General features: G+C 31.9%; 3 protein-coding genes and 1 long non-coding RNA gene across 21 annotated transcripts in view; 3 read left to right on the plus strand and 1 right to left on the minus strand.

Annotated features, from left to right (window-relative positions):
- The window catches only part of LOC148600267 (uncharacterized), a 35,101-nt gene extending 31,763 nt beyond the window's left edge, over positions 1–3,338 (plus strand). For all 4 annotated transcript variants that reach the window (XM_088557676.1, XM_088557677.1, XM_088557673.1 and 1 more), the window contains one exon: positions 736–3,338. The gene's annotated coding sequence lies outside the window, so the exon portion shown is untranslated. The remainder of the gene's footprint in view (positions 1–735) is intronic.
- LOC148600270 (chitin synthase chs-2-like) lies at positions 3,294–7,121 on the plus strand. 9 transcript variants are annotated; one of them, XM_088557680.1, is made up of 5 exons: positions 3,294–3,431; positions 4,147–4,877; positions 5,336–5,736; positions 5,919–6,065; positions 6,847–7,121. In XM_088557680.1, the coding sequence occupies exons 2-5, from the start codon at positions 4,820–4,822 to the stop codon at positions 6,949–6,951; spliced, it is 711 nt and encodes a 236-aa protein (XP_088413806.1). In that variant the 5' UTR covers positions 3,294–3,431; positions 4,147–4,819; the 3' UTR covers positions 6,952–7,121. The 9 variants fall into 9 exon arrangements, 7 of the variants coding, with proteins under 7 accessions (XP_088413806.1, XP_088413804.1, XP_088413805.1 ...); XR_015917801.1 differs by lacking the exon at positions 3,294–3,431 and adding an exon at positions 6,562–6,673 and having other exon boundaries at positions 3,434–4,877; XR_015917802.1 differs by lacking the exon at positions 3,294–3,431 and adding an exon at positions 6,562–6,673 and having other exon boundaries at positions 3,434–4,877; positions 6,049–6,065.
- Positions 7,122–7,273: 152 nt separating this feature from the next.
- Positions 7,274–9,893, plus strand: LOC148600271 (uncharacterized). The gene is made up of 2 exons (XR_015917804.1): positions 7,274–7,568; positions 8,653–9,893. It is a non-coding gene; the product is annotated as an uncharacterized LOC148600271 (long non-coding RNA).
- A 1,967-nt stretch (positions 9,894–11,860) lies between these two features.
- LOC148600272 (chitin synthase chs-2-like) overlaps positions 11,861–21,395 on the minus strand; it is a 29,090-nt gene continuing 19,555 nt past the window's right edge. For 3 of the 7 annotated variants that reach the window (XM_088559838.1, XM_088559836.1, XM_088559839.1), the window contains 7 exons: positions 20,980–21,294; positions 20,578–20,778; positions 16,763–17,160; positions 15,894–16,058; positions 14,204–14,394; positions 13,383–13,486; positions 11,861–13,040 (listed from right to left, as the gene is read on the minus strand). In XM_088559838.1, coding sequence (XP_088415964.1) covers positions 12,214–13,040; positions 13,383–13,486; positions 14,204–14,394; positions 15,894–16,058; positions 16,763–17,160; positions 20,578–20,778; positions 20,980–21,294 — 2,201 coding nt within the window. In that variant the 3' untranslated portion in view covers positions 11,861–12,213. Of the gene's footprint in view, positions 13,041–13,382; positions 13,509–14,203; positions 14,395–15,893; positions 16,059–16,762; positions 17,161–20,577; positions 20,779–20,979; positions 21,295–21,395 lie in introns of all 7 variants that reach the window. The other 4 variants (XM_088559837.1, XM_088559840.1, XR_015918287.1 and 1 more) reach the window with 4 other exon arrangements.

Below are 21,395 nucleotides of genomic sequence, written 5' to 3' on the forward strand. Positions count from 1 at the left end.
AACATTTAAATACAGTAACATTGAAAAGTACTTTAAAGAGTAGAGACTAGCCAAGTTCGTAAATTTCAGTTTATTTCATATTAAAGGAATACTTACTTTGCATAATTGTAGTCACTTCAAAATCAGAAGACAAGTGATACACTTTCGACTGCTTCATGCATATATATATTGATGTATACAAACATCACGTATGGCTTTGTTGGGTAATAATATACCAACATCTTCAGTCAGTATGTTTACAAATTGAGCCTTTCTGTTGCGCATACTAGTTGTATTCTGACTTTTTAGGTATGTTCATTACTACCAAATTATTGTCTTCAATCTAAATTTGATTTGCCGATATGATTTTTTTATATTTTTTTTTTGTAGAAAAATATATCGTAAAACTAATGTGTCCTTTCTCTTTACCTTTTCATATACTTTTTTTTATTTCATGCGTTATTTGCATAATTAATGTGGGTCACATTTTCTTTGCTCGTTTCATTTTTTTTTTTTTTTTTTTTTGACGTATTTGGATTTCAGTACATTATAAGTGATCATTCTGTTAATAAAAAACAAAACCACAAGGAATCCAAATAACAATATAAACATAACAAGCAGAATGTGTTGTTAAAAACTTTGTGATTTATTTACATCAAGAAAGTAACATGTTTCGTAACTTTTAGTATGTTTTGATCGAAGTCTGTCATGCCATTGGTGTTTCTATGATGGCTTTTCTCGTATTACCTACCCTAGATCCAGTATCTGCCGCAGTAGCATACCTTGGCGTTTTGTTAATCCCCTCAGGAATTCAGATGTATGATCAACAGAAAAGAGTCAGCGATCATAAATACCAGCAAAGACGAAAATGGAAATTCTTAATTATATTTGTAATTGGATGTATTCTACAAACATCAGGAATCATTATCGTTGTTAACATTCTAAGTGAAGGTATATGGTATGAACCTTTTCTCTATGTGATTGCTTCTCTTTTTTCATCGATAAAATATTGGGAGAATTACATCAAAATGGGTGATTCAAAATCGGAAAATCCTCTTATGAAACTGAAACGTGGCCAGGACTAAGGACACATTTGTCGCAAATATTTGTAAGATATTGACGACGTTTCCCTCATTGTAATATTTGGGGCAACTGGATCAATAGCAGGATTCAAAGCTCTTTTTAACGGTGGTTTAGCTGCTAGGTGAAAGGCTGATAGCTTATTGAATTGATACAATTGGGTGTCATCAGACTGTATTCGTCTTAAGAAATGTTTAAAAAGTTTGCAAAGTTACGGGGTTGTCTGAAGCAGCAATTCCCCCCTGTAGTGTGAACAACTGTCTAAGGGGAATAAGTTCTTAAAATACAAAGCTAAATTGGTAAATCAATACATCTACATTGTTTGCGACACAAAATACTTTTATGTAGCTTTGTGATTCTAATTGTAACACTTATTAACTTAAATTTGTTTTAAATTATAGCTATTTTTATATAAAATCAAGTGTGCAAAAAAATCGCAAAATGCCTACGGGTCCCCAAATCAAAAGCAAATAAGTCATTTGCCAAGGGCCAATTTTCAATTTATTTTTGTCCCAAGATTTACTTAAATGGGTACATTATTAGAAGTATGGCTATTATCCCCCAACAGAAATATAAGCATTCAAAGTTGGGACAAAGTTACAAATTTCAAAAATCGGACACAAACGCAAACTTTGAAATGCCACAACATTTTGTTAGGAAATATTTTGCACTATTTTTTATCAATATAACCCTAAAATATTGTAGTATATTCATTTCATTTTTCTTTGATCCTAAACATCTAAAATTTATCATTGATTATTGATATTTGGACAAATTTAAGCACATTATTTCTCGTATTTTGCTTAAACATAAAAGACTATTTTTTTAGGGAAAAAGTTTTGCGAAAAACAGTTGTATATCTGTAAACAAGTGCTTTTAATTGAATTCAAAACAAAAGTATTAATTTTTATGCAAGTCATTTTTCTTGATGTATGTGTGTGTTTATTTGCCCTCTCTTGATTTAGAATATATCATTTTGATTAACGGTCGAATTTAGGTCCTCTCGATTTCTTTTAAAGAAGTTAGTATTAAAGCGTCTAAAATTAAAAACGAAATAATATATGTTGTGAAAGGGCTCAAACTAAATGTCAATAAGAATAATGACTAGGTGAACGATATCCACGTTTAAAAGGTAAAATATGAATAAAAAATAAAAATAAATAGATAAATGTGAGCCAAAATTTTCGGATTTTGTCAAGGGCAAAACCTATTGACTATATGTCTATATTTTTTTCTATGAAACCAGTAGAGATTAAAGTAGTAACACTGATGTTTTTTTCAATATAAGTTAAATCCTGTGAAATACATATGTAACAGCATAGGCGGGTGGTTACATTCAGTACGAATGAAACATGTAGTAAATTGCAAACCTCATAAGTTTATTATTAAAACTTTGAAATGATCGGTATAAATTCAATGGTAAACATATCTAGTCACTTTCATACCGATACTTAGTCATTGCCATACTAGACAAGCATCGAGTGGAGAATGATTATAGAGAAAATGACCTACAAAATCAGAAGGTTAAATCAGAGGGGACGAGTAGAAATCCGAATCCTGGTAATTTCGAAAATGGCCAAGTTTGTCAGAGTGATGACAATCTAACGGGGAAAGAGTGTACAGACGAATTTGACACTGATGCATTCGACCTTGAAGGTATATGCAGGTTTTTTATCAAAATTCAAATCTTTAAAGTTGATAGCAATATCTTTTCAAAATGTAAAGCTTTGATATTCACATTTATTTGCCTTCAGACAATATGTTCCTTCTTGTATAAGGCTATTTCCTGAATCACAATAACGAGTGTACCTGCTTTTTACACAAGCAATGTAATAACAATAGTTTCCTTTACGTAACATTCAAAGCAAACGGTACTTAATTACATAGAACATTCGTCCTAAACTTCGCTTATAAATTTATAGATAACAACTATGAAATCACTTATTAGTATAATGTTAAGTCTATCATCAGGAATATAAAAATAAACGCATTAAAAGTGCTAAGGCAGAACATGGAATAATTGATCCCCACATGAACTCTTCCTTCCTACAAGTTTGGTTCCAAAAAGATCACGTCATCTGTACATACACTAACTTTGAAACTTCGTATCAAGCATTATTTGTCATTAAAGGTATTCTTTTTTGTTTGTTTTTAAATTATGAGGTGTTCACATAGTTGCAAAGCGGACACTTACATTTTTACTTTAAAATGATTCTGTGGTATCTAAGGGTGTCCTGAAAGTGGAAATCTTATTAAAGAAATGTCTTTTAAGCTCACCTTTTCTTCGATGATGCACTTATTCGACGGGACATTTGTAGAGAACTTAACACCTATGTACAAGTATTGGTTAAGTTAGTTCATACTGTAGGCAGGTAAGTTGTATTTTATACATGTAACGCTGTGTTCTAGTGATACCGTTTTATTGGATATTCAGTATTGATTGTTTGTTTACACCATTGTGCAGTAAAAAAATATCTAAACGATTTAAAAACAAATGTAAACAATATATTGTATTTATTGTTTGTGGAAGAAATGATCAATAATCGTTGACAGATTCATTTAGACATTTGTCACTTTCACTATCGGGTTGCATCATTGTACTATCATATCATATATTGGGATATATTGTACTTAAAACGGCAAATAGCCAACATTACTGTCACCTATATTATAGAGAGCAATAAACTTTAATATAAGCTATACACTTAGTTTATGTTCAGAACTGTTACATTTTAAATCATGTAGTATTTGTAGAACGGTATTGTGTTCAATATAAAATATCATATTATATATTTGTAAGGAAAAGTGGAAGCGGGTTAATTTTGTAAAATTGAATTTCCTTACGTTGCCACTCAATAATATTATTGAGAAATTAATAATGAATAAATATTTGGAATGAAAAAACAATGTGATGAGCCATATTTTCTCGACAGATGTATACTATGTTGAAGTATTATGCATTTAGATTTTTTTAGTACTGCTAACCTCCTTGACGTTATCAGATTTAAAATTCATATAAAAAATGCTCAAGTCAAGCTTACACTGTCGGTAATTTCAAGAATAAAACGTTTTACTTGTTTTATTTAGTGGTGTATACCAACAAAACATAAGACAGGAAAAGGGGGAGACTTTTGTTACTTCGTATGGAGCTAAAATGGAATGGAAACTTCCAGGAGGAACCAAACTTGTGGCACATCTTAAGGACAAGTAGAATGTTAAATTTAAAAAACGTTGGAGTCAGGTGAAATCGACTTGATAGATAAGCATCATACATAATATTGTTCTGAGCCTTTTTGTTATGTTTGTTAATTTTTTAAACAATTAAGAACTTAATACATAGAAGCATTACTAAAACAGTCTCGATGTATATGCATAACAAGGAATTCTGTGACTCATTCTTTTTAAAATTTAGTCAATAAGTCAAAGGGGGAATATTGATAACAATTTTTTTATAGATCTATTAATGTTGCTAAGGAGAGATTTTTAAGCACGTCAAACACAATTAAATCGAACACTTTATCATATAAAGGTATTGAAATTATGCATTTTATAAGGGCGATCTCGTCTTTACCGTATAATGACTTCGTAAAAGAACTGTGTTTTTTTAAGATCATGTATATGTACTACATTTTGGGATGGAAATTACAAGAAACATTCAATGAAGTGGAAAAAGGAAGAATTGAAAATGAAGGCGCGAAAAATGGAACCACAGGCGACACGAGTGCAAAGATCATCGGCCAGTCAATAGATAAATCTACAGATGATGTCGCAACTGAAAGAAATATACAATCACGTACAGTACAGAAAAATAAGAAATGGTAATTCTCATGTTGGTAAAAACTAATTGTCCTTAGTTTACTGAAACAAACTAAATTAAGTTATAATTTGTTTTGAATGTTTTGTATTATTCTTATTTTATTTATTCATTTTTTTTTTTATTTCTATTTTTTTTGTCTGTTTGTTTGTGTTTTCTTTTCTTTTTTTTTTTTTTTTTGGTAAAGTATTGTAGAATGTTTTCCTAACCTTTTTTTTCGACATTTATATAAGATTAAGTGGCATAATCTTTTGATTTTAATGCACTTTTTGCGAAGGCACCTTACCATTTTTCGAATTGGTTGATTTTAAGGAAATGTCAGTATGTTGTCGTATAAGTCGGTATTTTCAATGAAATTTCACTTTAGAAAGTAGATGTTAGAAGATTATACACACTTTTTTTATTGAACTTCTCAAAATCTACTTGTATAATGTGTATTTTGTTCATTGCAATCGAATTCAGGGGAAGATCGTTGGCTATGTACATTACTGTTGAAGAGAGGGTGGAGGATAGAGTACTGTGCCGAAGCCGATGCCTATACCTTTGGACCGACAGGGTTTTATGAATTTTATGGTCAACGCAGACGATGGGTTCCTTCTACTCTTGCTAACTGCTGCGAAATAATCACTGATTGCAAACATATAACCAAGAAGAATCAGAACATATCTTATTTCTACATCGCATACCAGGTTTTCTTAATGGTGTCCACCCTAATGACCCCCGGGACAATTTTTCTGTTGATAGTTGGTGCCATTATCATAGGTTTCGGAGAAGATGTTTCAGAGGGGTTGGTCTTAGGACTCAATATAGTACCTGTTGGAATATTTGCCCTAATGACGATATTTTCAACAAAGGAAAGGCAGGTCAGTGTATCTTCAATTTGCTCCTGTGTATATCATTCATTGGATATTTATTAATTAGATGAATGTGAACCTTTGGAATGAAATAAAAGTATCCTGTAATATATATATTTTAATATAAAATATTGCCACGGTTCATTCACCAAAAAAAGTATTTCATTCTCTAAGGTTTTTGTATATTTCAGCTGCAATTTGCTGCTATTTTGTCATCTATATATGCCGTTGTTATGGTAATTGCACTTATTGGTATAATCAGGGATGCTTTATTGGAAGTAATTTGTTCAGTAACAACCATAGCTGTGATTTTACTTTCAGCTATGTTACATCCGAAGGTATGTTGTTTTAGGATATAAATTTGATGTAAATACAATATATGTTAATACCAAAATTAAAATATTTAAGAGTTTGATGCATTTTACTTCAGTCGTTTTGGCTGATAACTGTTTTGTTTGACGAAATGATGACGTTGTTACTACCTTTCTGAAATATTGCAGCTACCGCTTTCGTGACATTTCATTTATATAAGAATTTTGGTGAATGTTTCTAGAAAAGCAGAAGACGCCTACTTTACATGTGTTGTCCAAGGTGCTCATTTACTTTTATTTATTTAAATAAAAACATAGCTTATCGGTACTTTAAAGCAACTTATGAATTGATACAATAGTTATTTGTGTTTCTTGGAAGGACTGACAAGTATTGTTTGTATGGTGATTCACTTCATTGTAACTTTGAAGCTCGATTTATTTTTACCTACAGATTTTTCTGATGTTATATTATATACAAACTTGATGTTATACAATGAAATATAATCTGCTATTTCATTTCAAGTGCGTGTGTACCAATTCAGGATCATGGTAATAACAGCGACTAGGTGGTGTTACTATATATTATGTCAGATTTGTTTTGATGATGGATCGGATTAGTGTTCGATAACTTGCTGGTACCCTTATTTACTAGAACGTTAATTTTGTTTTAAAGTTACTTATAGATGATGCTCTTTATGAATATTCTAGAAGTGAATGTTTTTGAAAGTTCTTTTTCTCTGATACAACCATTCATATATATGTATTTTCTTATGTTTTAATTACATTTCTGTCTAGTTTGTTTTGTTAGATCATTCAATTCAAGTTTGTGGGCATATCTACAATATTAGTGTTGATGAAAATGGTTCAGCGCCGAAAAACGAGGATGAAGATTTGTTTTGGAAGAACACCATAGACAAACATCTCAAACCAGATACTTCTAATGCGTCACAAGAGGTTGAAAGTTCTGCAAGTTCTGAAGGAGGTCAAACTAATACAAGGAAAAGTGTGGAAGAAGAGCTAACAGATTTGAGAAATTATTCATCTGTCTTTGTATTTCTATTAAATGCAATTCTTGTAACAATATTACGGTCTCACATATGTGAATGCTTTTAAAAATCTTAAAATAATTATTAAACACAGCGAAGAATGTGAATTCGAGATAGACCCAATTGCAATCATATTTATTGTAAATTTCGGTATCTTGCTTCTAATTCAGTTCATTAGCATGCTGTATCACAGGATGTCAACACTTACGCATATCTTGGCAAAAATAGTCATACGAATCAAAGCGTAGAAAAAGGCTTGATGATGTAATACGGAGAATGACATCGCCAGAATATCCTGTTCCTAAGCCTCACAAAGCAGGGACAGACAAAGAACAGGAATTTCTTAATGAAAATCGGATCATGGAACCGACAGAACCAATATATGAGAGTCTTGAAGATATGGCAATGGATCTTTTAAGCACAATTGAACGTATAACACCAAACGAAAATAGAATGATGTTAAATGTCATCAATGCTTTAAAAGGTTCGACAAGTATAAAAACAAACAGCGTATTATTATGATTTCGCACTCTATATTTTCGTGCCCCGTTTGTTGTCTAGTTTTTGCCAGTAACCATTTAATCGATACAATTTTCAAAATTAACGTTATTTGTTTTTTGTATTTTTTTTTTTGTATTTTTTTTCTTTTTATTTTTGTTATGTTTTGTTTTGTTTTTTTTTTTTGGTTTATTTTTTTTTTGTTTTTTGTTTTTTGTTTTTTGTTTTTTCTGTTTTTTTGGTTTTTTTTTTTGTTTCTGTTTTAAATTATACTTAACCACTTTGATATAGAGGACAGATAACAAGTAAAGAAAGATACATTTAAATGAAACGACTATAAGGACAAAACAGAGTATACGGTTCAGCTCATTAGCAACAAATTGACTATCACTCGGATACAACCAAACGTTGGAACTATCCTTTGATATTAAATATTCAACATTACAATTAGGACAAAAATGTTCTTTGTCCGGGTTAACTCGCACCTTTTTTTTTAAAGAAATTAAGATATTGTAAATGTTCAGATAACCCAAACTCTTACGGACATCGGTAACAGTGACAGATGAAAAAATACTGGTACAAATCTAATACGTGATCTGAATTGTTTTATTTTCAATGATTTAAATTTGATGTGAAATGAATAATTCAACATCTAGAAAACTCAGTTTTTACGGTCTGGTGCAGTGCACTTGATTCATGGTCGGTGTATTTTTTTATAACGATCCTTCGGTTCTTATCTTTTTTACGATCAGTGACCTACATGTTACTGTAAAAAATATTTTATTCTTATAATGATTTATCAACTATCATGAATATGTGCGTCATTTTAGGACCATTCTTTATCGGGAGCACCTGTGGTTAACCTCATTTTAATTTGGGTACGTGGTGTTATTTGCTGTGTTCACACTGTCATGTTCATTATGAAGTATGTGGCTTCAATATACAGACATAATATTGAAATAAAAACGTATATGATATATATTTCAATTACTCTTGAATGCAGTTGCGTATAGCACATATTTATGAAGCCAAATCTAATATTGACCAAACCATTACATTTTTAATTTTAGATACATAGAAGATCCAACATTTCGAATACTGAATAACACAATACGACGCACGATATTTGAAAAAATGAAAAATCAATATATATTGATGTTGTATGGTATTAAAAGTGGTTGTAAAATTTACAACCATGATTCATCTTATTTTTGGTGTAAAAAATATATAACAAATTTATACGTAGGTAAAGCACACCAAATAGTATATTGCAAAAGTGTGTGGTAATACTGCATTTATGTGACAATTAACCTAGATAAGTTTTATTACGATCTTCTTATGAAATAAAAAAAAATACCAATGTATATGCTAATAACGGAATACTGCACTCGTGTTTCAAGACAAAATCTTTTATAATTTTGGTACCCGAAATATATCCGAAATATATACATATAAATATATAAACATATAATGCGAAACAAATCTGAGTTCTCGGAACTGACGATAAAAATGGACGGACAAGTTCATACTAATGACAGATTGTTTACTCAGCACGAATCTAACTACACAGTTTTGAATCAGCAAACACAATAAATAAATGAGCTTGACCTTTACTGGAGATGATGAACATTTGAACAAAGACTACGAATTATATCATTCCGTTATTGATAGCAAAACTACCCGGAACGGTATCTGGTACTAGCTCTCCAAACATGGCGTTAATGTAACTAATTTGAGGCAATTTAATCCAAGAAACTATTATAGTATTGTTCTGTCCGCTAAATTAAATGTTGCGCTGGACAGTGAATCTGTTGTAGAAGACGAACATTTCTGGGCAAACGGTGTCTTTTGCAGAAGATGGATAAGAAATCGAGGGTGGTACGGTTCAAATGAAGGTGACAATAAACATAGCCATGAGTAGTAAACTATATTGTACTCTAGTTGTTGTTTGATATTTTAAACATTGTCATGTGTGAGTTTACTATCTATGCGTGGAATGTATGAGGTATAATGTCATCTACATTGTGTCAAGTACTTAATTAGAGAGTTATATTGTGACGTAAGTGTTGTAAATTGGCATAAACTAATGCCCTCATCTTTACGTTTTTTGACTACCGTAAATGCCAATTATAGTTGTGTAGCTAAAACTGATGAGTTGTCGAATGCTTACAAGGCATACCACGGCAAAGGTGGAATAAGCTTGTTATATAAATCTTCACTTTAATGTTTTATTTAAAAAATAGCAGGTATTCAATCTAACCGTATTGTAGGTATTGAGATTATATATGTATATAGAAGGGTTTGAAAAATTCCCAACGATGTTAAAACTGTCAAATTTGCGAAGCAAATTTTTGGTCGTTCCCTCCGCGGCACTCGAACTCGTACCGCTGTGACATCTATGGCAACACCGCCTGCACTAAGTCCAGCACCCTAGACCACTCGGCCAGCTAGGCTATTAAAATATAGCTTTCGCTGGCCGAGTCATTCCTCCTCGTAGGATTAATCTAGGGCTGTAACTTAGTACACGATGTATGGTAGTACGGGACAGTTCATCCAGGTGTTATTATGTAGGATAGAGGATCAAATCATTAGTATATATATATATATATTTCGAAAGGTCTGCAAAATTCCCAACGATGATAGAACTGTCAAATTTGCGGTGCAAATGTTTGGTAGTTCCCTCTGCGGGACTCAAACTCGTACCGCTGTACATCGTGTTCTAAGTTACAGCCCTAGATTAATCCTACGAGGAGGAATGACCCGGCCAGCGAAAGCTATATTTTATATAGTCTAGCTGGCCGAGTGGTCTAGCGCGCTGGATTTTAGTGCAGGCGGTGTTGCCATATATGTCACAGCGGTACGAGTTCGAGTCCCGTGGAGGGAACGACCAAACATTTGCATCGCAAATTTGACAGTTCTAACATCATTGGGAATTTTTCAGACCTTTCTATACGTTTATGTATCTTTCCTGTATACATAAACGTATGTATAATATTGATTGGTTGTGACATGCACCATTAATTTGATCCTCTATCCTACATATTAACATCTAAAATGAACTGTCCCGTACTACCATACATCGTCTCAGAATGCGACGACTCTATTGGCTACACTGTTCCATCGGATCAAATTGATACAGGGAAGATACATAAACGTATAGAAAGGTCTAAACATTCCCAACAATGTTAGAACTGTCAAATTTGCGATGCAAATTTTTTGTCGTTCCCTCCGCGGGACTCTAACTAGTACCGCTGTGACATCTATGGCAACAATGTCTGCACAAAGTCCAGCGCCCTAGAACACTACATACATGTATAAAGGTCTGAAAAAATCCCAACGATGTTAGAACTGTCAAATTTGCCTTCAAAATTGTTAGTCGTTTCCCACGCGGGACTCGAACTCGTACTCGTATGATTCTGAGCAAACCAGTCGTCCCTCTACCCCTTGAATATCGCAATGATTATCAGTGTTAAGTATTTGGTGTGACTCAGACCAGGAATTGAAACAACAATAGCAAGCACTTACAGACGAACACGTTACCTTGAGATCACTGACGCAATAATATGTATATGTGTCATAAACTAATATCGTATATATATTCAACATTAAAGCATACGATAATGTAAATTAAGGCTTTACCTATTATAGAAAGTGCTATTTCTAAATGTACACATATAACACTTAGGCAGTGTGAATAATTCTTCTTTTAATCTAGAGAGTCCAACAACCGAATAACAAAGTAAGATCGGTTAAATAGCCTGGTAGTGTTTTTGAATAAGAAATTTGTGCATGATTCACCTTGCGTCAGCTGTGCAACAGACCTGAATTCAAATAACAGGTTTCTGCTAATTAAGATCTTTCCTGTTCAAAATAACAATACTATACACGGGAAAGAAGCTCTGTGTTGTAAAGGAATAAGAAACTAATCATTTCTAAACCATAACTATGCAAACAGTGTTCTAAAGTCATGAGAACTCTTAACTAGCTAGCTCTACAAGTTATATCTGACTAATTTTGGGGTTTATGTGCTTTGGTCGGTACGAAATTTTATTTGTATAGCTTCTATCCTCATATTGAAATCTGTTCCCTTCCTCATAAGACGCATAAGACCAATTAAATGGTAGAAAATACATCACAGTTATTTGTAAACCCTTTTGATTGACTTTGCGTAAATTAATCAAAGGTGTGATTCAAATTGTAAGCTAAATATATTAATGTTGGAATTTGTTTTCATAAAGATGACATCAACATTGATAAAGATAAAAGACGCCTAAATGGTACAGTCATTACAATGATATTTATTTAGAATCAAACATATTTATTTTTTTATACACGATAGATTGATTTGACACACATATTACATTTTCGTGAGTACAACATGTACATGTAGCTTATTGTATAAAATAATGGCATTTAAAATTTCAGAGTGATTAAAATTTCAGTCTCATCACTTCTTTTTTACGATACGAGTTCGTCGTGCAAAGGATACGTAGGTTTATTTCCGTTGAACATGTTACCTGACACCAAGAAAAATATATAAAACTGTCTCAAACGTCAACTGCCTTTGCGTTATGAGTGCGTTGCATTCAAATATTTAAATGGAAACCATTATAAATAGATATAAATGATAGCTATTGTTTAAATCGTAGTTCTTTAATCTTTGGCAAAATATTATCCCACCTTGAGGTATTAACTGGATTATTTTTTTTGTTAAACGCATTGACTGCAGTTTTAACTAATTGTCCGACCTTATCACTTTTGTTCCCAATAATTTGTAATTGGTTTAAGTTTTTTTCCCGGAGATCTTTAAGATTTTCACATTGTTCTCTGACTTTTAATTTCCATTTTCTTTTTGTGTTTAGGATTTTGTGCTTTTTGTCTGTTCTTTCTTCAATATCTTCATCGGAGATAAAATCATCAGTTGATAGTATGTCTCTCATCGCCATATCCATAACATATTTCTGTTTAAGTTCTTCTGATCGGAATATCGTTGTATAGGCTAAAATGCGTATCATTGTTGTACCCCTATGATATAACATACTGAGAAATTGAATTAACAACAGAATACCAAAAATAACGATAAACATAAAAGCTATCGGATCGATTTCTAGATTGCATGTTTCATCGCTATCACTTATCACAATAGTGAGGTTTTCTTTGAATGAACTGTTCTGTGTTAAGGCAAATAATATTGTAACAAGACCGGCATTCAACAGAAAAACGAGTAAAGATGCACTATTCCGTAATGACAAAAGTTGCTTTTTTAAAGGGATATTTCCATCATTATTCTTCTCTGTCGGTTTAGCGCTTTTCTCTATATCAACTGGCTTTAGATATTCTAAAACTACTTTCTTCCAAAACAGTTCCTCCGTTTCTTCTATAGAGGCTAGTGAGCATTCAATATTATCATTGGAAGAAGAGAAGGGTGTCTTTATTTGCGTTTGATCCTTTCCCGATTCTACAAAGTATGAGAGACATATTAAAAACGGATAAACATCTTTGCAATTTTTTTAATGAACCTAATTCATCATCCTAATGCTTCAAATGTACCGATAAATTTTGATATTTTCACATTCAATATTTAGAATGTTTTTTTTATATATATCAGCAACATATACAAGCTGACGCAATAATGAGTACATGCAAATTCCCTCTACAAATACATGCAAATAAATGCAAAATGCAAAGACTTCAGCATTGTGTGATGTTTATTTTTTATTCATATAATTTTAAAATGAAAAATAACAGCCATTTTACTTTTAAAATATACCTCATTGTATCTAGATTTCACGAAACATACCTACTGCTGTATCATCCCTTCCTTCTTCAATATCTCTATTCTTTCCTTTCCGTTCTTTCATAACATCACGTCTTCCGTTGACTTTATCAGGACAGCATATACAACTTGTAATATATTTTTAAAAATCTATTATGAAAGGCGAAAATAAAATATGTGATAAAAAATGATTACCACTTTTTTTAGCAATATAATAAACTTAAATTTAAGAAGTCAAATACAACGTTCATGTAATAAACACTAAACGAGAAAACAAAATGTCGATGCATTTTGCCCTTTTCTTATGGATTCATTTTTGCAAGCGGAGAAAAAATCAGATTTTTTTATGCGCAATATCTTTGTTAAGGAAAGAGGATCTTCCTAAACAATGATATTGTGCGTATTCATATTGTTTTAGATATGTTTCTCTTACATGTACTTCGTAGTAGACAAGGAAAAGGAACAGACACAAATAATTTAATATGACATTTTTTTTTGTTAGAAATGATGCCGACATTTTATTATATTTTGGATAAAAGAGTTTCTTATCTTCTAATTAATAAACCAGGTCATGAACTTATACCACGCCCCTTTTATCCGAACTACTTTTACCAATGAAATAATCATGTCAAGTGGTGTCTGTATTAATGAATGTGTACACATTTATCATATTTTTTTGTAAAATAAATGTTACTAATATATAATTATATGATCTTGTATTAAAATTAGTACATTTGTTACGTTTATATCAAACCAGTTCTTTTTTCAACTGTAAAAATATAGACTGGATTTGAACATTTATATTTTCTTCTATATTTGAATACAAAAGCAAACATTGTTTGTACCTGAAAAAATTTCCAAATGAAAAGAGGTAACCTCTCTCTTTGTTTTTGCTATCATATTGCTTGCGACCAACGTCTTCACGTGTACCCCACGACGTTTCATGTAGGTTGGCAATTGAGTACAAAAACATTAGCATCGACATTGCTGGTATTGCAACGAAGTACAGGGCGCCAGGTATCAAGCAAAGAACTTCCTAAAAATGAATGTTATTCGAAAAATCGAATTATGCCATGTTCACTCCTTAAAATGTTCACGTCTCCCACATTAGCGATCGTGCAACGTTTATATTTTGTTTAAACATCGTTTTGCATTCGTTTAAACGCTAGACAATCGCACGATACAACAGGTCGTTTATATCTATACTTCGATAATTTCCTTGATTAAGCTGTTTTTTTTTTGTTGTTTTTTTTTTTTTGGTTTTTTTGTTTTTGTTTTTTTTTTTTTGTTGTTTTTTTTTGTTAATTCTATTTTCTATTTCTTCTTCCCTTGTTATTTGTAAACATTATTATTTTTCATCGTTCGTCCATCGAGCGTTTAAACGCACGCTTTGAGGGTTCATCTATCGTGTGTTTAATCTGACGCTGGGAGTATTCGTTAATCGTGCGTTTAAACGCATGATTGGAGCATTCGTTTCATCGCACGATAGGAGAGTTTGTTTACTGTGCGTTTTTGAGCGTTTAGCTTGCGTTTGGGAATCGTTCGTGAGGGAAACCTAAACGTCTCATCAAGTGTATTTTAATAGTTAGTGTTTATTGGAATTTGACAGGGAAGGGGATACTATATGACTGTTATAAGAGGAATGAATCAAGAAATTGGTATGGGGGAAGTGTTTTACTTTACTTGTTCAAGATGCATCAACATGATTTCTGTAGGACCCACAATGTACATTTCTTCGTGTTGTTACAAAATGATTTTAATAAACAAAGTTTGTACATGCATATGCTTTATGCCATATATGAATATGTTTTTTTTAATTATTTTATCAAGGTATTAAATGTTTCAATTTTTATGGTTTTATTTATTTATTTATTTTTTTTTTTTGGCGTGTCAAAGCATTGGCCATAGCATATGTTCAATGTAGTGCTCAATGTCCCAAACACTTTTGCACGCCTTTAAAATATCAAAAATGTAAAATACATTTCTTTTAATTCCATTTCATACACAATGATCAATAAAAGTAGTTGATATAATTGTGGGTATGGCCTATATAAACTGCTCAAAGATTAGTTCGAAACATAATATGAAGAGTACATTATCCAAAGAAAATACAATTTTTTTTAATGATATGCAAAGTAATTGTCATTAATTCTTAAAGACAATACTTTGTTGAATAGGGAAATAAAATAGCATTCTGTGCCAAAGAATGTTGTTATCAACGGTAATCTTAATAGTTAAAAGCAGAAAACTTAAATACGTAAATAAATGATTTAATATGAATGTTACAAAATGCAATTAACGATTCTTAAATGTGTAAAAGTGTAATACCTATGCGTCTGGGGTCAAAGTTCTTACAAATATTTCCAAGAAATGATTTTAATAATTGGATTGATAGATGCCGAGGATTGGATATCATTACATCTCTGCTTATGTTGTCACTCTCTCAAGCTCCGGCTACCTGACCATCAATTAAATGTCCCTTCTTTTATCAAAATGTAAAAGCTGTTTTTATTTGCTACAAAACACAAACTTTACCATTGGGTGAGTGAGGCCTGCAGTCAATATAACACCAATCTCAAATATGACAACGATGGTAGTGACAGAACATATTCCTTCCCGAACAGCATCATTTATTATCCCGATCGCAGCAATCAACATGACAAGTACATAAATACATGAAAATATGGCAGCAAATTGCAACTGCGAAATAAATAAAAAATAAAATAAACAACAACAAAAAATCAACAAATCGGTTCACTTTTAAACACCTTTTGAAATATGCCTGAAATTGATATTGCTATTTGTAGTGCACTTCAATGTTTAAATAAAAATTCATGTCAGTATATAATCATTGGGGTGTTGGGTGTGAACTTGGTAACATTTGTATATAATATGACAAACGGTCATCGCCAGTCACATTTCTTTCACGGATATGACCCTAAATATGACCCTAAACGATCAACAAAGTGGTTGTCTTGAAAAAAAGCAGGGATTTCACAGCCCTCAGAATCACCTTATAGAAAGCAAGTTTTTAGTTGGGTTCGAGTCGATCTGGGACTGTGTATAATTGTCATATGTGTGTGTGTGAGGGGGGAGGGGGTACTTCTGTTATGTTCGGTCATGAAAATTGATTGTCAAATTTGTGTTTCCAGATGCGTTTTCTTTTTACATATTTTGATTGTTCTATTTCATTAGCATTATTTTCTTTAGTTTTTAATGTATGTCTTCAATAGCAATAACACCATCATAACATTTCATAATCATACTCTACAAGAAATATTATTTTTGCAGCAATATGGTTAAGTTAGGGCGTCAAGATTATGCTAGCATTTACCTTAACCGAAATGTTTTTGTTTTTTATCGTTACATTGTGATAAAAGAAATTATTTGTGAATAAAATATACCTGTCTTTCTTTTGTCGACCAAATCGTCATCAAAGCAAATATTACCACAGGCACAGTGTTTAGAGTTAGAATTACCCATGATGGAATTATGCTAAAGCCAATGATGAGTGCTTCAACTATTAACATAAATGTCATTCCCGGTGTCAGAAGTGTTGAAATCATAAGAAAAGTCTGGTAAGCAATGTATAGAAATGAGATATTTTCATTGTTTTTGGTTATGTCCTTCCAATTGGATATAATTTCATAACAGTTTGCCAAAGTTGACGGTACCCATCTTCGACGTTGTTTATAAAACTCGTAAAATCCTTCTGGAACGCACGTTCTCGCGTCAGCTTCAGCACAATATTCTATTCTCCAACCTTGTTTAAGCAGCAGGGTGCAAAGCCATCGGTCCTCCCCTTAAAAGAATCAAATGTTCATTCCTTATCTTCAATTTTACCAAAACAATATGTGAGGTGGTATATGAACAAGATTAATTGTATGAAAATTCGAAATGCAAGCATTATATGGTAAATTAACCCTTGCGATTTAAGTTCTTATTGATTTCAGTCAAATTAAAATTAGTCATTTCATCATAATTGTGTTTCATTAGCAATGATTCTTTCTCATGTTCAGTTTTCCTGTTTTCATTTGCCTATTTTCAAATTTATGAATGTGAGTTACTTATATAGAATATTGTATTCCTTATGGTTAGTAAGAAAATAAGGTTTAAACAGAGGGAACTGTAGACCGGAAAAATCAACGAGTTGCTGATGGCGACCATGAAACTGTGTGAATTAATTTAAACTTGTAGCAACATAACCCTGTTCCAGAAGCCTAATTTTAAGACGTATAGCTCGACACAAAAGATAATGTCGAGTCACATCAATCTATGGAAAAATGAATGCATTGTGATATAAAAACTCCACGTGCCACAAATTAAAAGAAAGTTGATAATACGGAATGGAAAGTCATCACGTTTGTCGTATTGTTTGGTCAATATTTTCCTTTACCATCGATCTCTAAGTGTAGGTCAAGATATAAGGCTGACTTCACAGTGACTGCAGTATTCTTTATCTCAAGCTCTTTTTGGTATATGCAATGTATCAAATTTCCGTAAATAGGATTGTTTAACGATAGTTCGTCATGTATATAGCGGAATGGAGATAACGGACTTATTTAAACGATGTTCCTTCTTTTGAATCAGCCATACTGTCAGCTTCAAAGAGTGAAAAACATAGGCAAGCACAGATTTTCAATATCTCTTATTCGCAGATTGTAGTGGCAGTATAGTTCTTATTACTGCTATTACTTTTTGTGTCTACCTCTGATAATACCCGTTGTCTATACGTTTTATAAACATGTTGTTTTAGGCATGTATACTAGTAGTAGACAATGTTCTTCTACTACTGTGAGGTGGTCTTAAATAATCGATGCTGCATTGAAACTAATTGACCTACTGACAGAGAACCAATGTATGGCTGTACTCTCGGTGTCAATTTTCTTGCATAGTACCCCACGGCATCCATGACAGAGATGGTTTAATTACTTTTAAAAGTTTTTATTTTTGTTTTTGTTTTTGTTTTTATTTTTGTTTTTTTTTTTGTTTTGTTTTGTTTTGTTTTTTTTTTTTTGTTTTTTTTTTTTTGTCAAATGCATTACATTGCAATTATTTTGATTTTTTTAATAACTTTTGAAAATGTAATTAATTACTTTTCAAATTCTTTGTTTTGAAGGACCACAATATATGACAAATAAACAAAACAATCCTTGAACACTGTAACAGAAATCATTAACAAAATCAAATTGCAAATGATTTTTTCCTTAAGAGTGATCGCTTTAAAATTGAAAAAAAAAATAATTTCACTTTTATTATTATTATTTTTTTTTTTTGTTTGTTTGACACTGTCTTTATTACCCTCAAGTCGTTTCTAATTTCAAATAACGTTGTAATTTGAGTGTCTAAATATGACCTCAGTGCACTAGGGAAGATTATATTAATTACCGGTACTGTCAAAGATGGATTAAGATATCAAACAAAGACAGTAACAAAACTATTGAATGTTTAACAAATGATCAAAGGTTTAATTAATTAATGTTGATGTTTATCAATTTAGTCTCTCCAAATACATAATTGAAAATGTATAACTAATCAACACTGGTTTATTGTAATATTGTTCAAAATATAATCATTTTAATATATATTCTTATTATGTATACTTCACATTGTTTGCTCAATATTAGCTTACATAACTTCCTTCAGAAAAACGGTATCAGAAAGATAAATACATCATTCAGTTGCAATGTATTTGAAATGCATCTGATAGGTATATTTCTTACATTATTTTTTTCCAAAAAGTAAAAATATTTTCAAATACATCTAATTGAACATTTCTACAGTAACAAATACATTTCAATTGTTTCCAAAAATGCATTTAATTGTTATTGATTGCAATTACCGATTTCCATACCCAAACCCTGATCCATTAGAACTTTAATAATTCAAATTTATAGAGTGTGGTTCACGGACCTTTAGAAATGACTTTATAGTGAAATTCGTTTTCGATGATGTTAAAATCTCCCGTAATGACGTGACCGGAAAGACCATATTCGAAAGGATAGCATTGGCTAGAACAATCAGCTGTTTTAGCCTTGAAGTCTTAAATTTCAAGGTTTGCCAATAGCCTTTTATATTTGAAAATGTGGGATTCAGGAGGTAAAGTACAGCACTCTGAAATAATAGGTATTGATTTGCCTTTGAAATATGGGGGATTTTGTTCCTGACGTTTTTTTATGATTGAGAATGTTAGCCAAATAAACAGTATTTATACCTTACGTTTGTTAAGGGAAGAAAAAATCTAACTTCCTAATCATTTACACAAACTGGTGTCACGAATCTGTGGAAACCAATAACCAAAATTATGGCAATAAGTCTGTATTCGGATGAGGTAAGTTCAGAAACAGGAATGTTATGAAACGTTTTGTAAAGGGCGTGTAGTAGAAGATGGTGAGGTATAGAATAGAGTTTAGTTCGAATGTGATAAAGCTTAAAAGTTTTTTGTATGAAAGGCAGAAGACCATCTATTGAGACATCATGCAGCTTAGGTGATGTATAGTGGCGTTGGCAATTTACAGAGTACATATTAGTTTTGAGTGTGCGATTGAGCTGTCTCTGTCTGTCTTTTATTCCATTTGTGGGTTTCCGACGTAACTTTGTCTATGGAATTTCCATCGTTTGTACCTTCGGGGACGTTCTTACTTTTACAAAAAACTGATTAGTCCAATATGTCATACATTTTCTTTCCATTTTTCGTCTATCTCGGACTAGACTTTTTTAGGAGCAACTCGGTGGGTGTTTCTAGAAAAAACAGAGGACGCCTAGCCTACCGGTGCACCTTGTCCAGTTTGTAGTGGAGTTGCCCATCTGCTTTTGTTACTGTGTATGTATGATTTAAGTTACTTCATGTCGTTGTTGTGTATGTCTGTTTTCCATGTCGGTCATTGTTCCTGGATTACATTCTTTTGATTACGGCTATAACCTTGGTTCCCTTGGTTACTCTTAAGGCTATCGATATCAATGTGCTGGTCTGTTTTACCGCAAAGGACATACTGTGATTGTGTGGGTAAAGATATTTTTGTTTTTGTTTTGTTTTGTTTGTTTGTTTGTTTGTTTGTTTTTTTTTTGTTTTGTTTTTTTTTTTTGTGTTTTGTTTTTGTTCAGTTTATGCACGAATTGATACATGTAATTATAATTAATTACTACATTAGGCTAATGTAACATGTGGTGAAGATGTCATCTTCCGTATTGGATGACATGTCAGATAGATATAACTCACCTTTGTCATATTGTAACACTTCGTGTGCTTCTGTTGCTTCTTTTGAGTAAGTCTCCAGAACGTTAGGATGTAAAATAGCTGAACCTCTAAACAAGCTAAAACATCCAGGCCCACACAAAACACATCCAATAACATGCTCTGTGGCTTTCTGCAGCCAATGACTGATAGCATATTCAAATTTCTGATACCATACCATGACTCCTCATAAAAAAAAACATTTATTATCTTATTAGGCGTGTCTACTGAAAGATAAAGTACACTTGATCATAACATTTTTTTAAATATTTTAAGTGATATAGAAACTCCGTAATATGTTAAAAATTCCGACAAAGTGTGTTGATACTTTTCAGATTGTTTTTTTAATATATATATAGTGAGTTAAACAATACAAATGCGTCATACCTCTGCCTTCGGGATGGATTCGTCCACATGCAGATCCAACAATTGGTGACTTTTTCATTCTTCTTAATAAGAACAAAACTGCTTCCGGTTTGAATTCGATGTCACCATCAAGAGTTAGTATATATGTGTGTTCTGATATCTGTAGTATATCATCATTTGAAACCCTTTTTTCTATGTCTTCTGATTGATCTGCTCTACCTTCTTTTTTCGTACGCTGCATAGTATATTTTTCTGTTATAATCTTTTTTAATTCCTTTTCTTTTTCTTCGATGTCCTTAAGTTGAAGATTTTTGACGTTTTCATCTTTGAGCTTTTCTGAAATGTAGATATTAATCAAAATATTTCTTACTTTAATATCACAATAAAATGCACACGGAACTCAGTTTAAAAACGGTATATTCTAGATATAAGTTATC

The sequence above is a fragment of the Perna viridis genome, chromosome 13, assembly GCF_037379345.1.
Source record: "Perna viridis isolate PV_CMFRI_1.1 ecotype Kerala chromosome 13, ASM3737934v1, whole genome shotgun sequence".
NCBI lineage: Eukaryota > Metazoa > Mollusca > Bivalvia > Mytilida > Mytilidae > Perna > Perna viridis.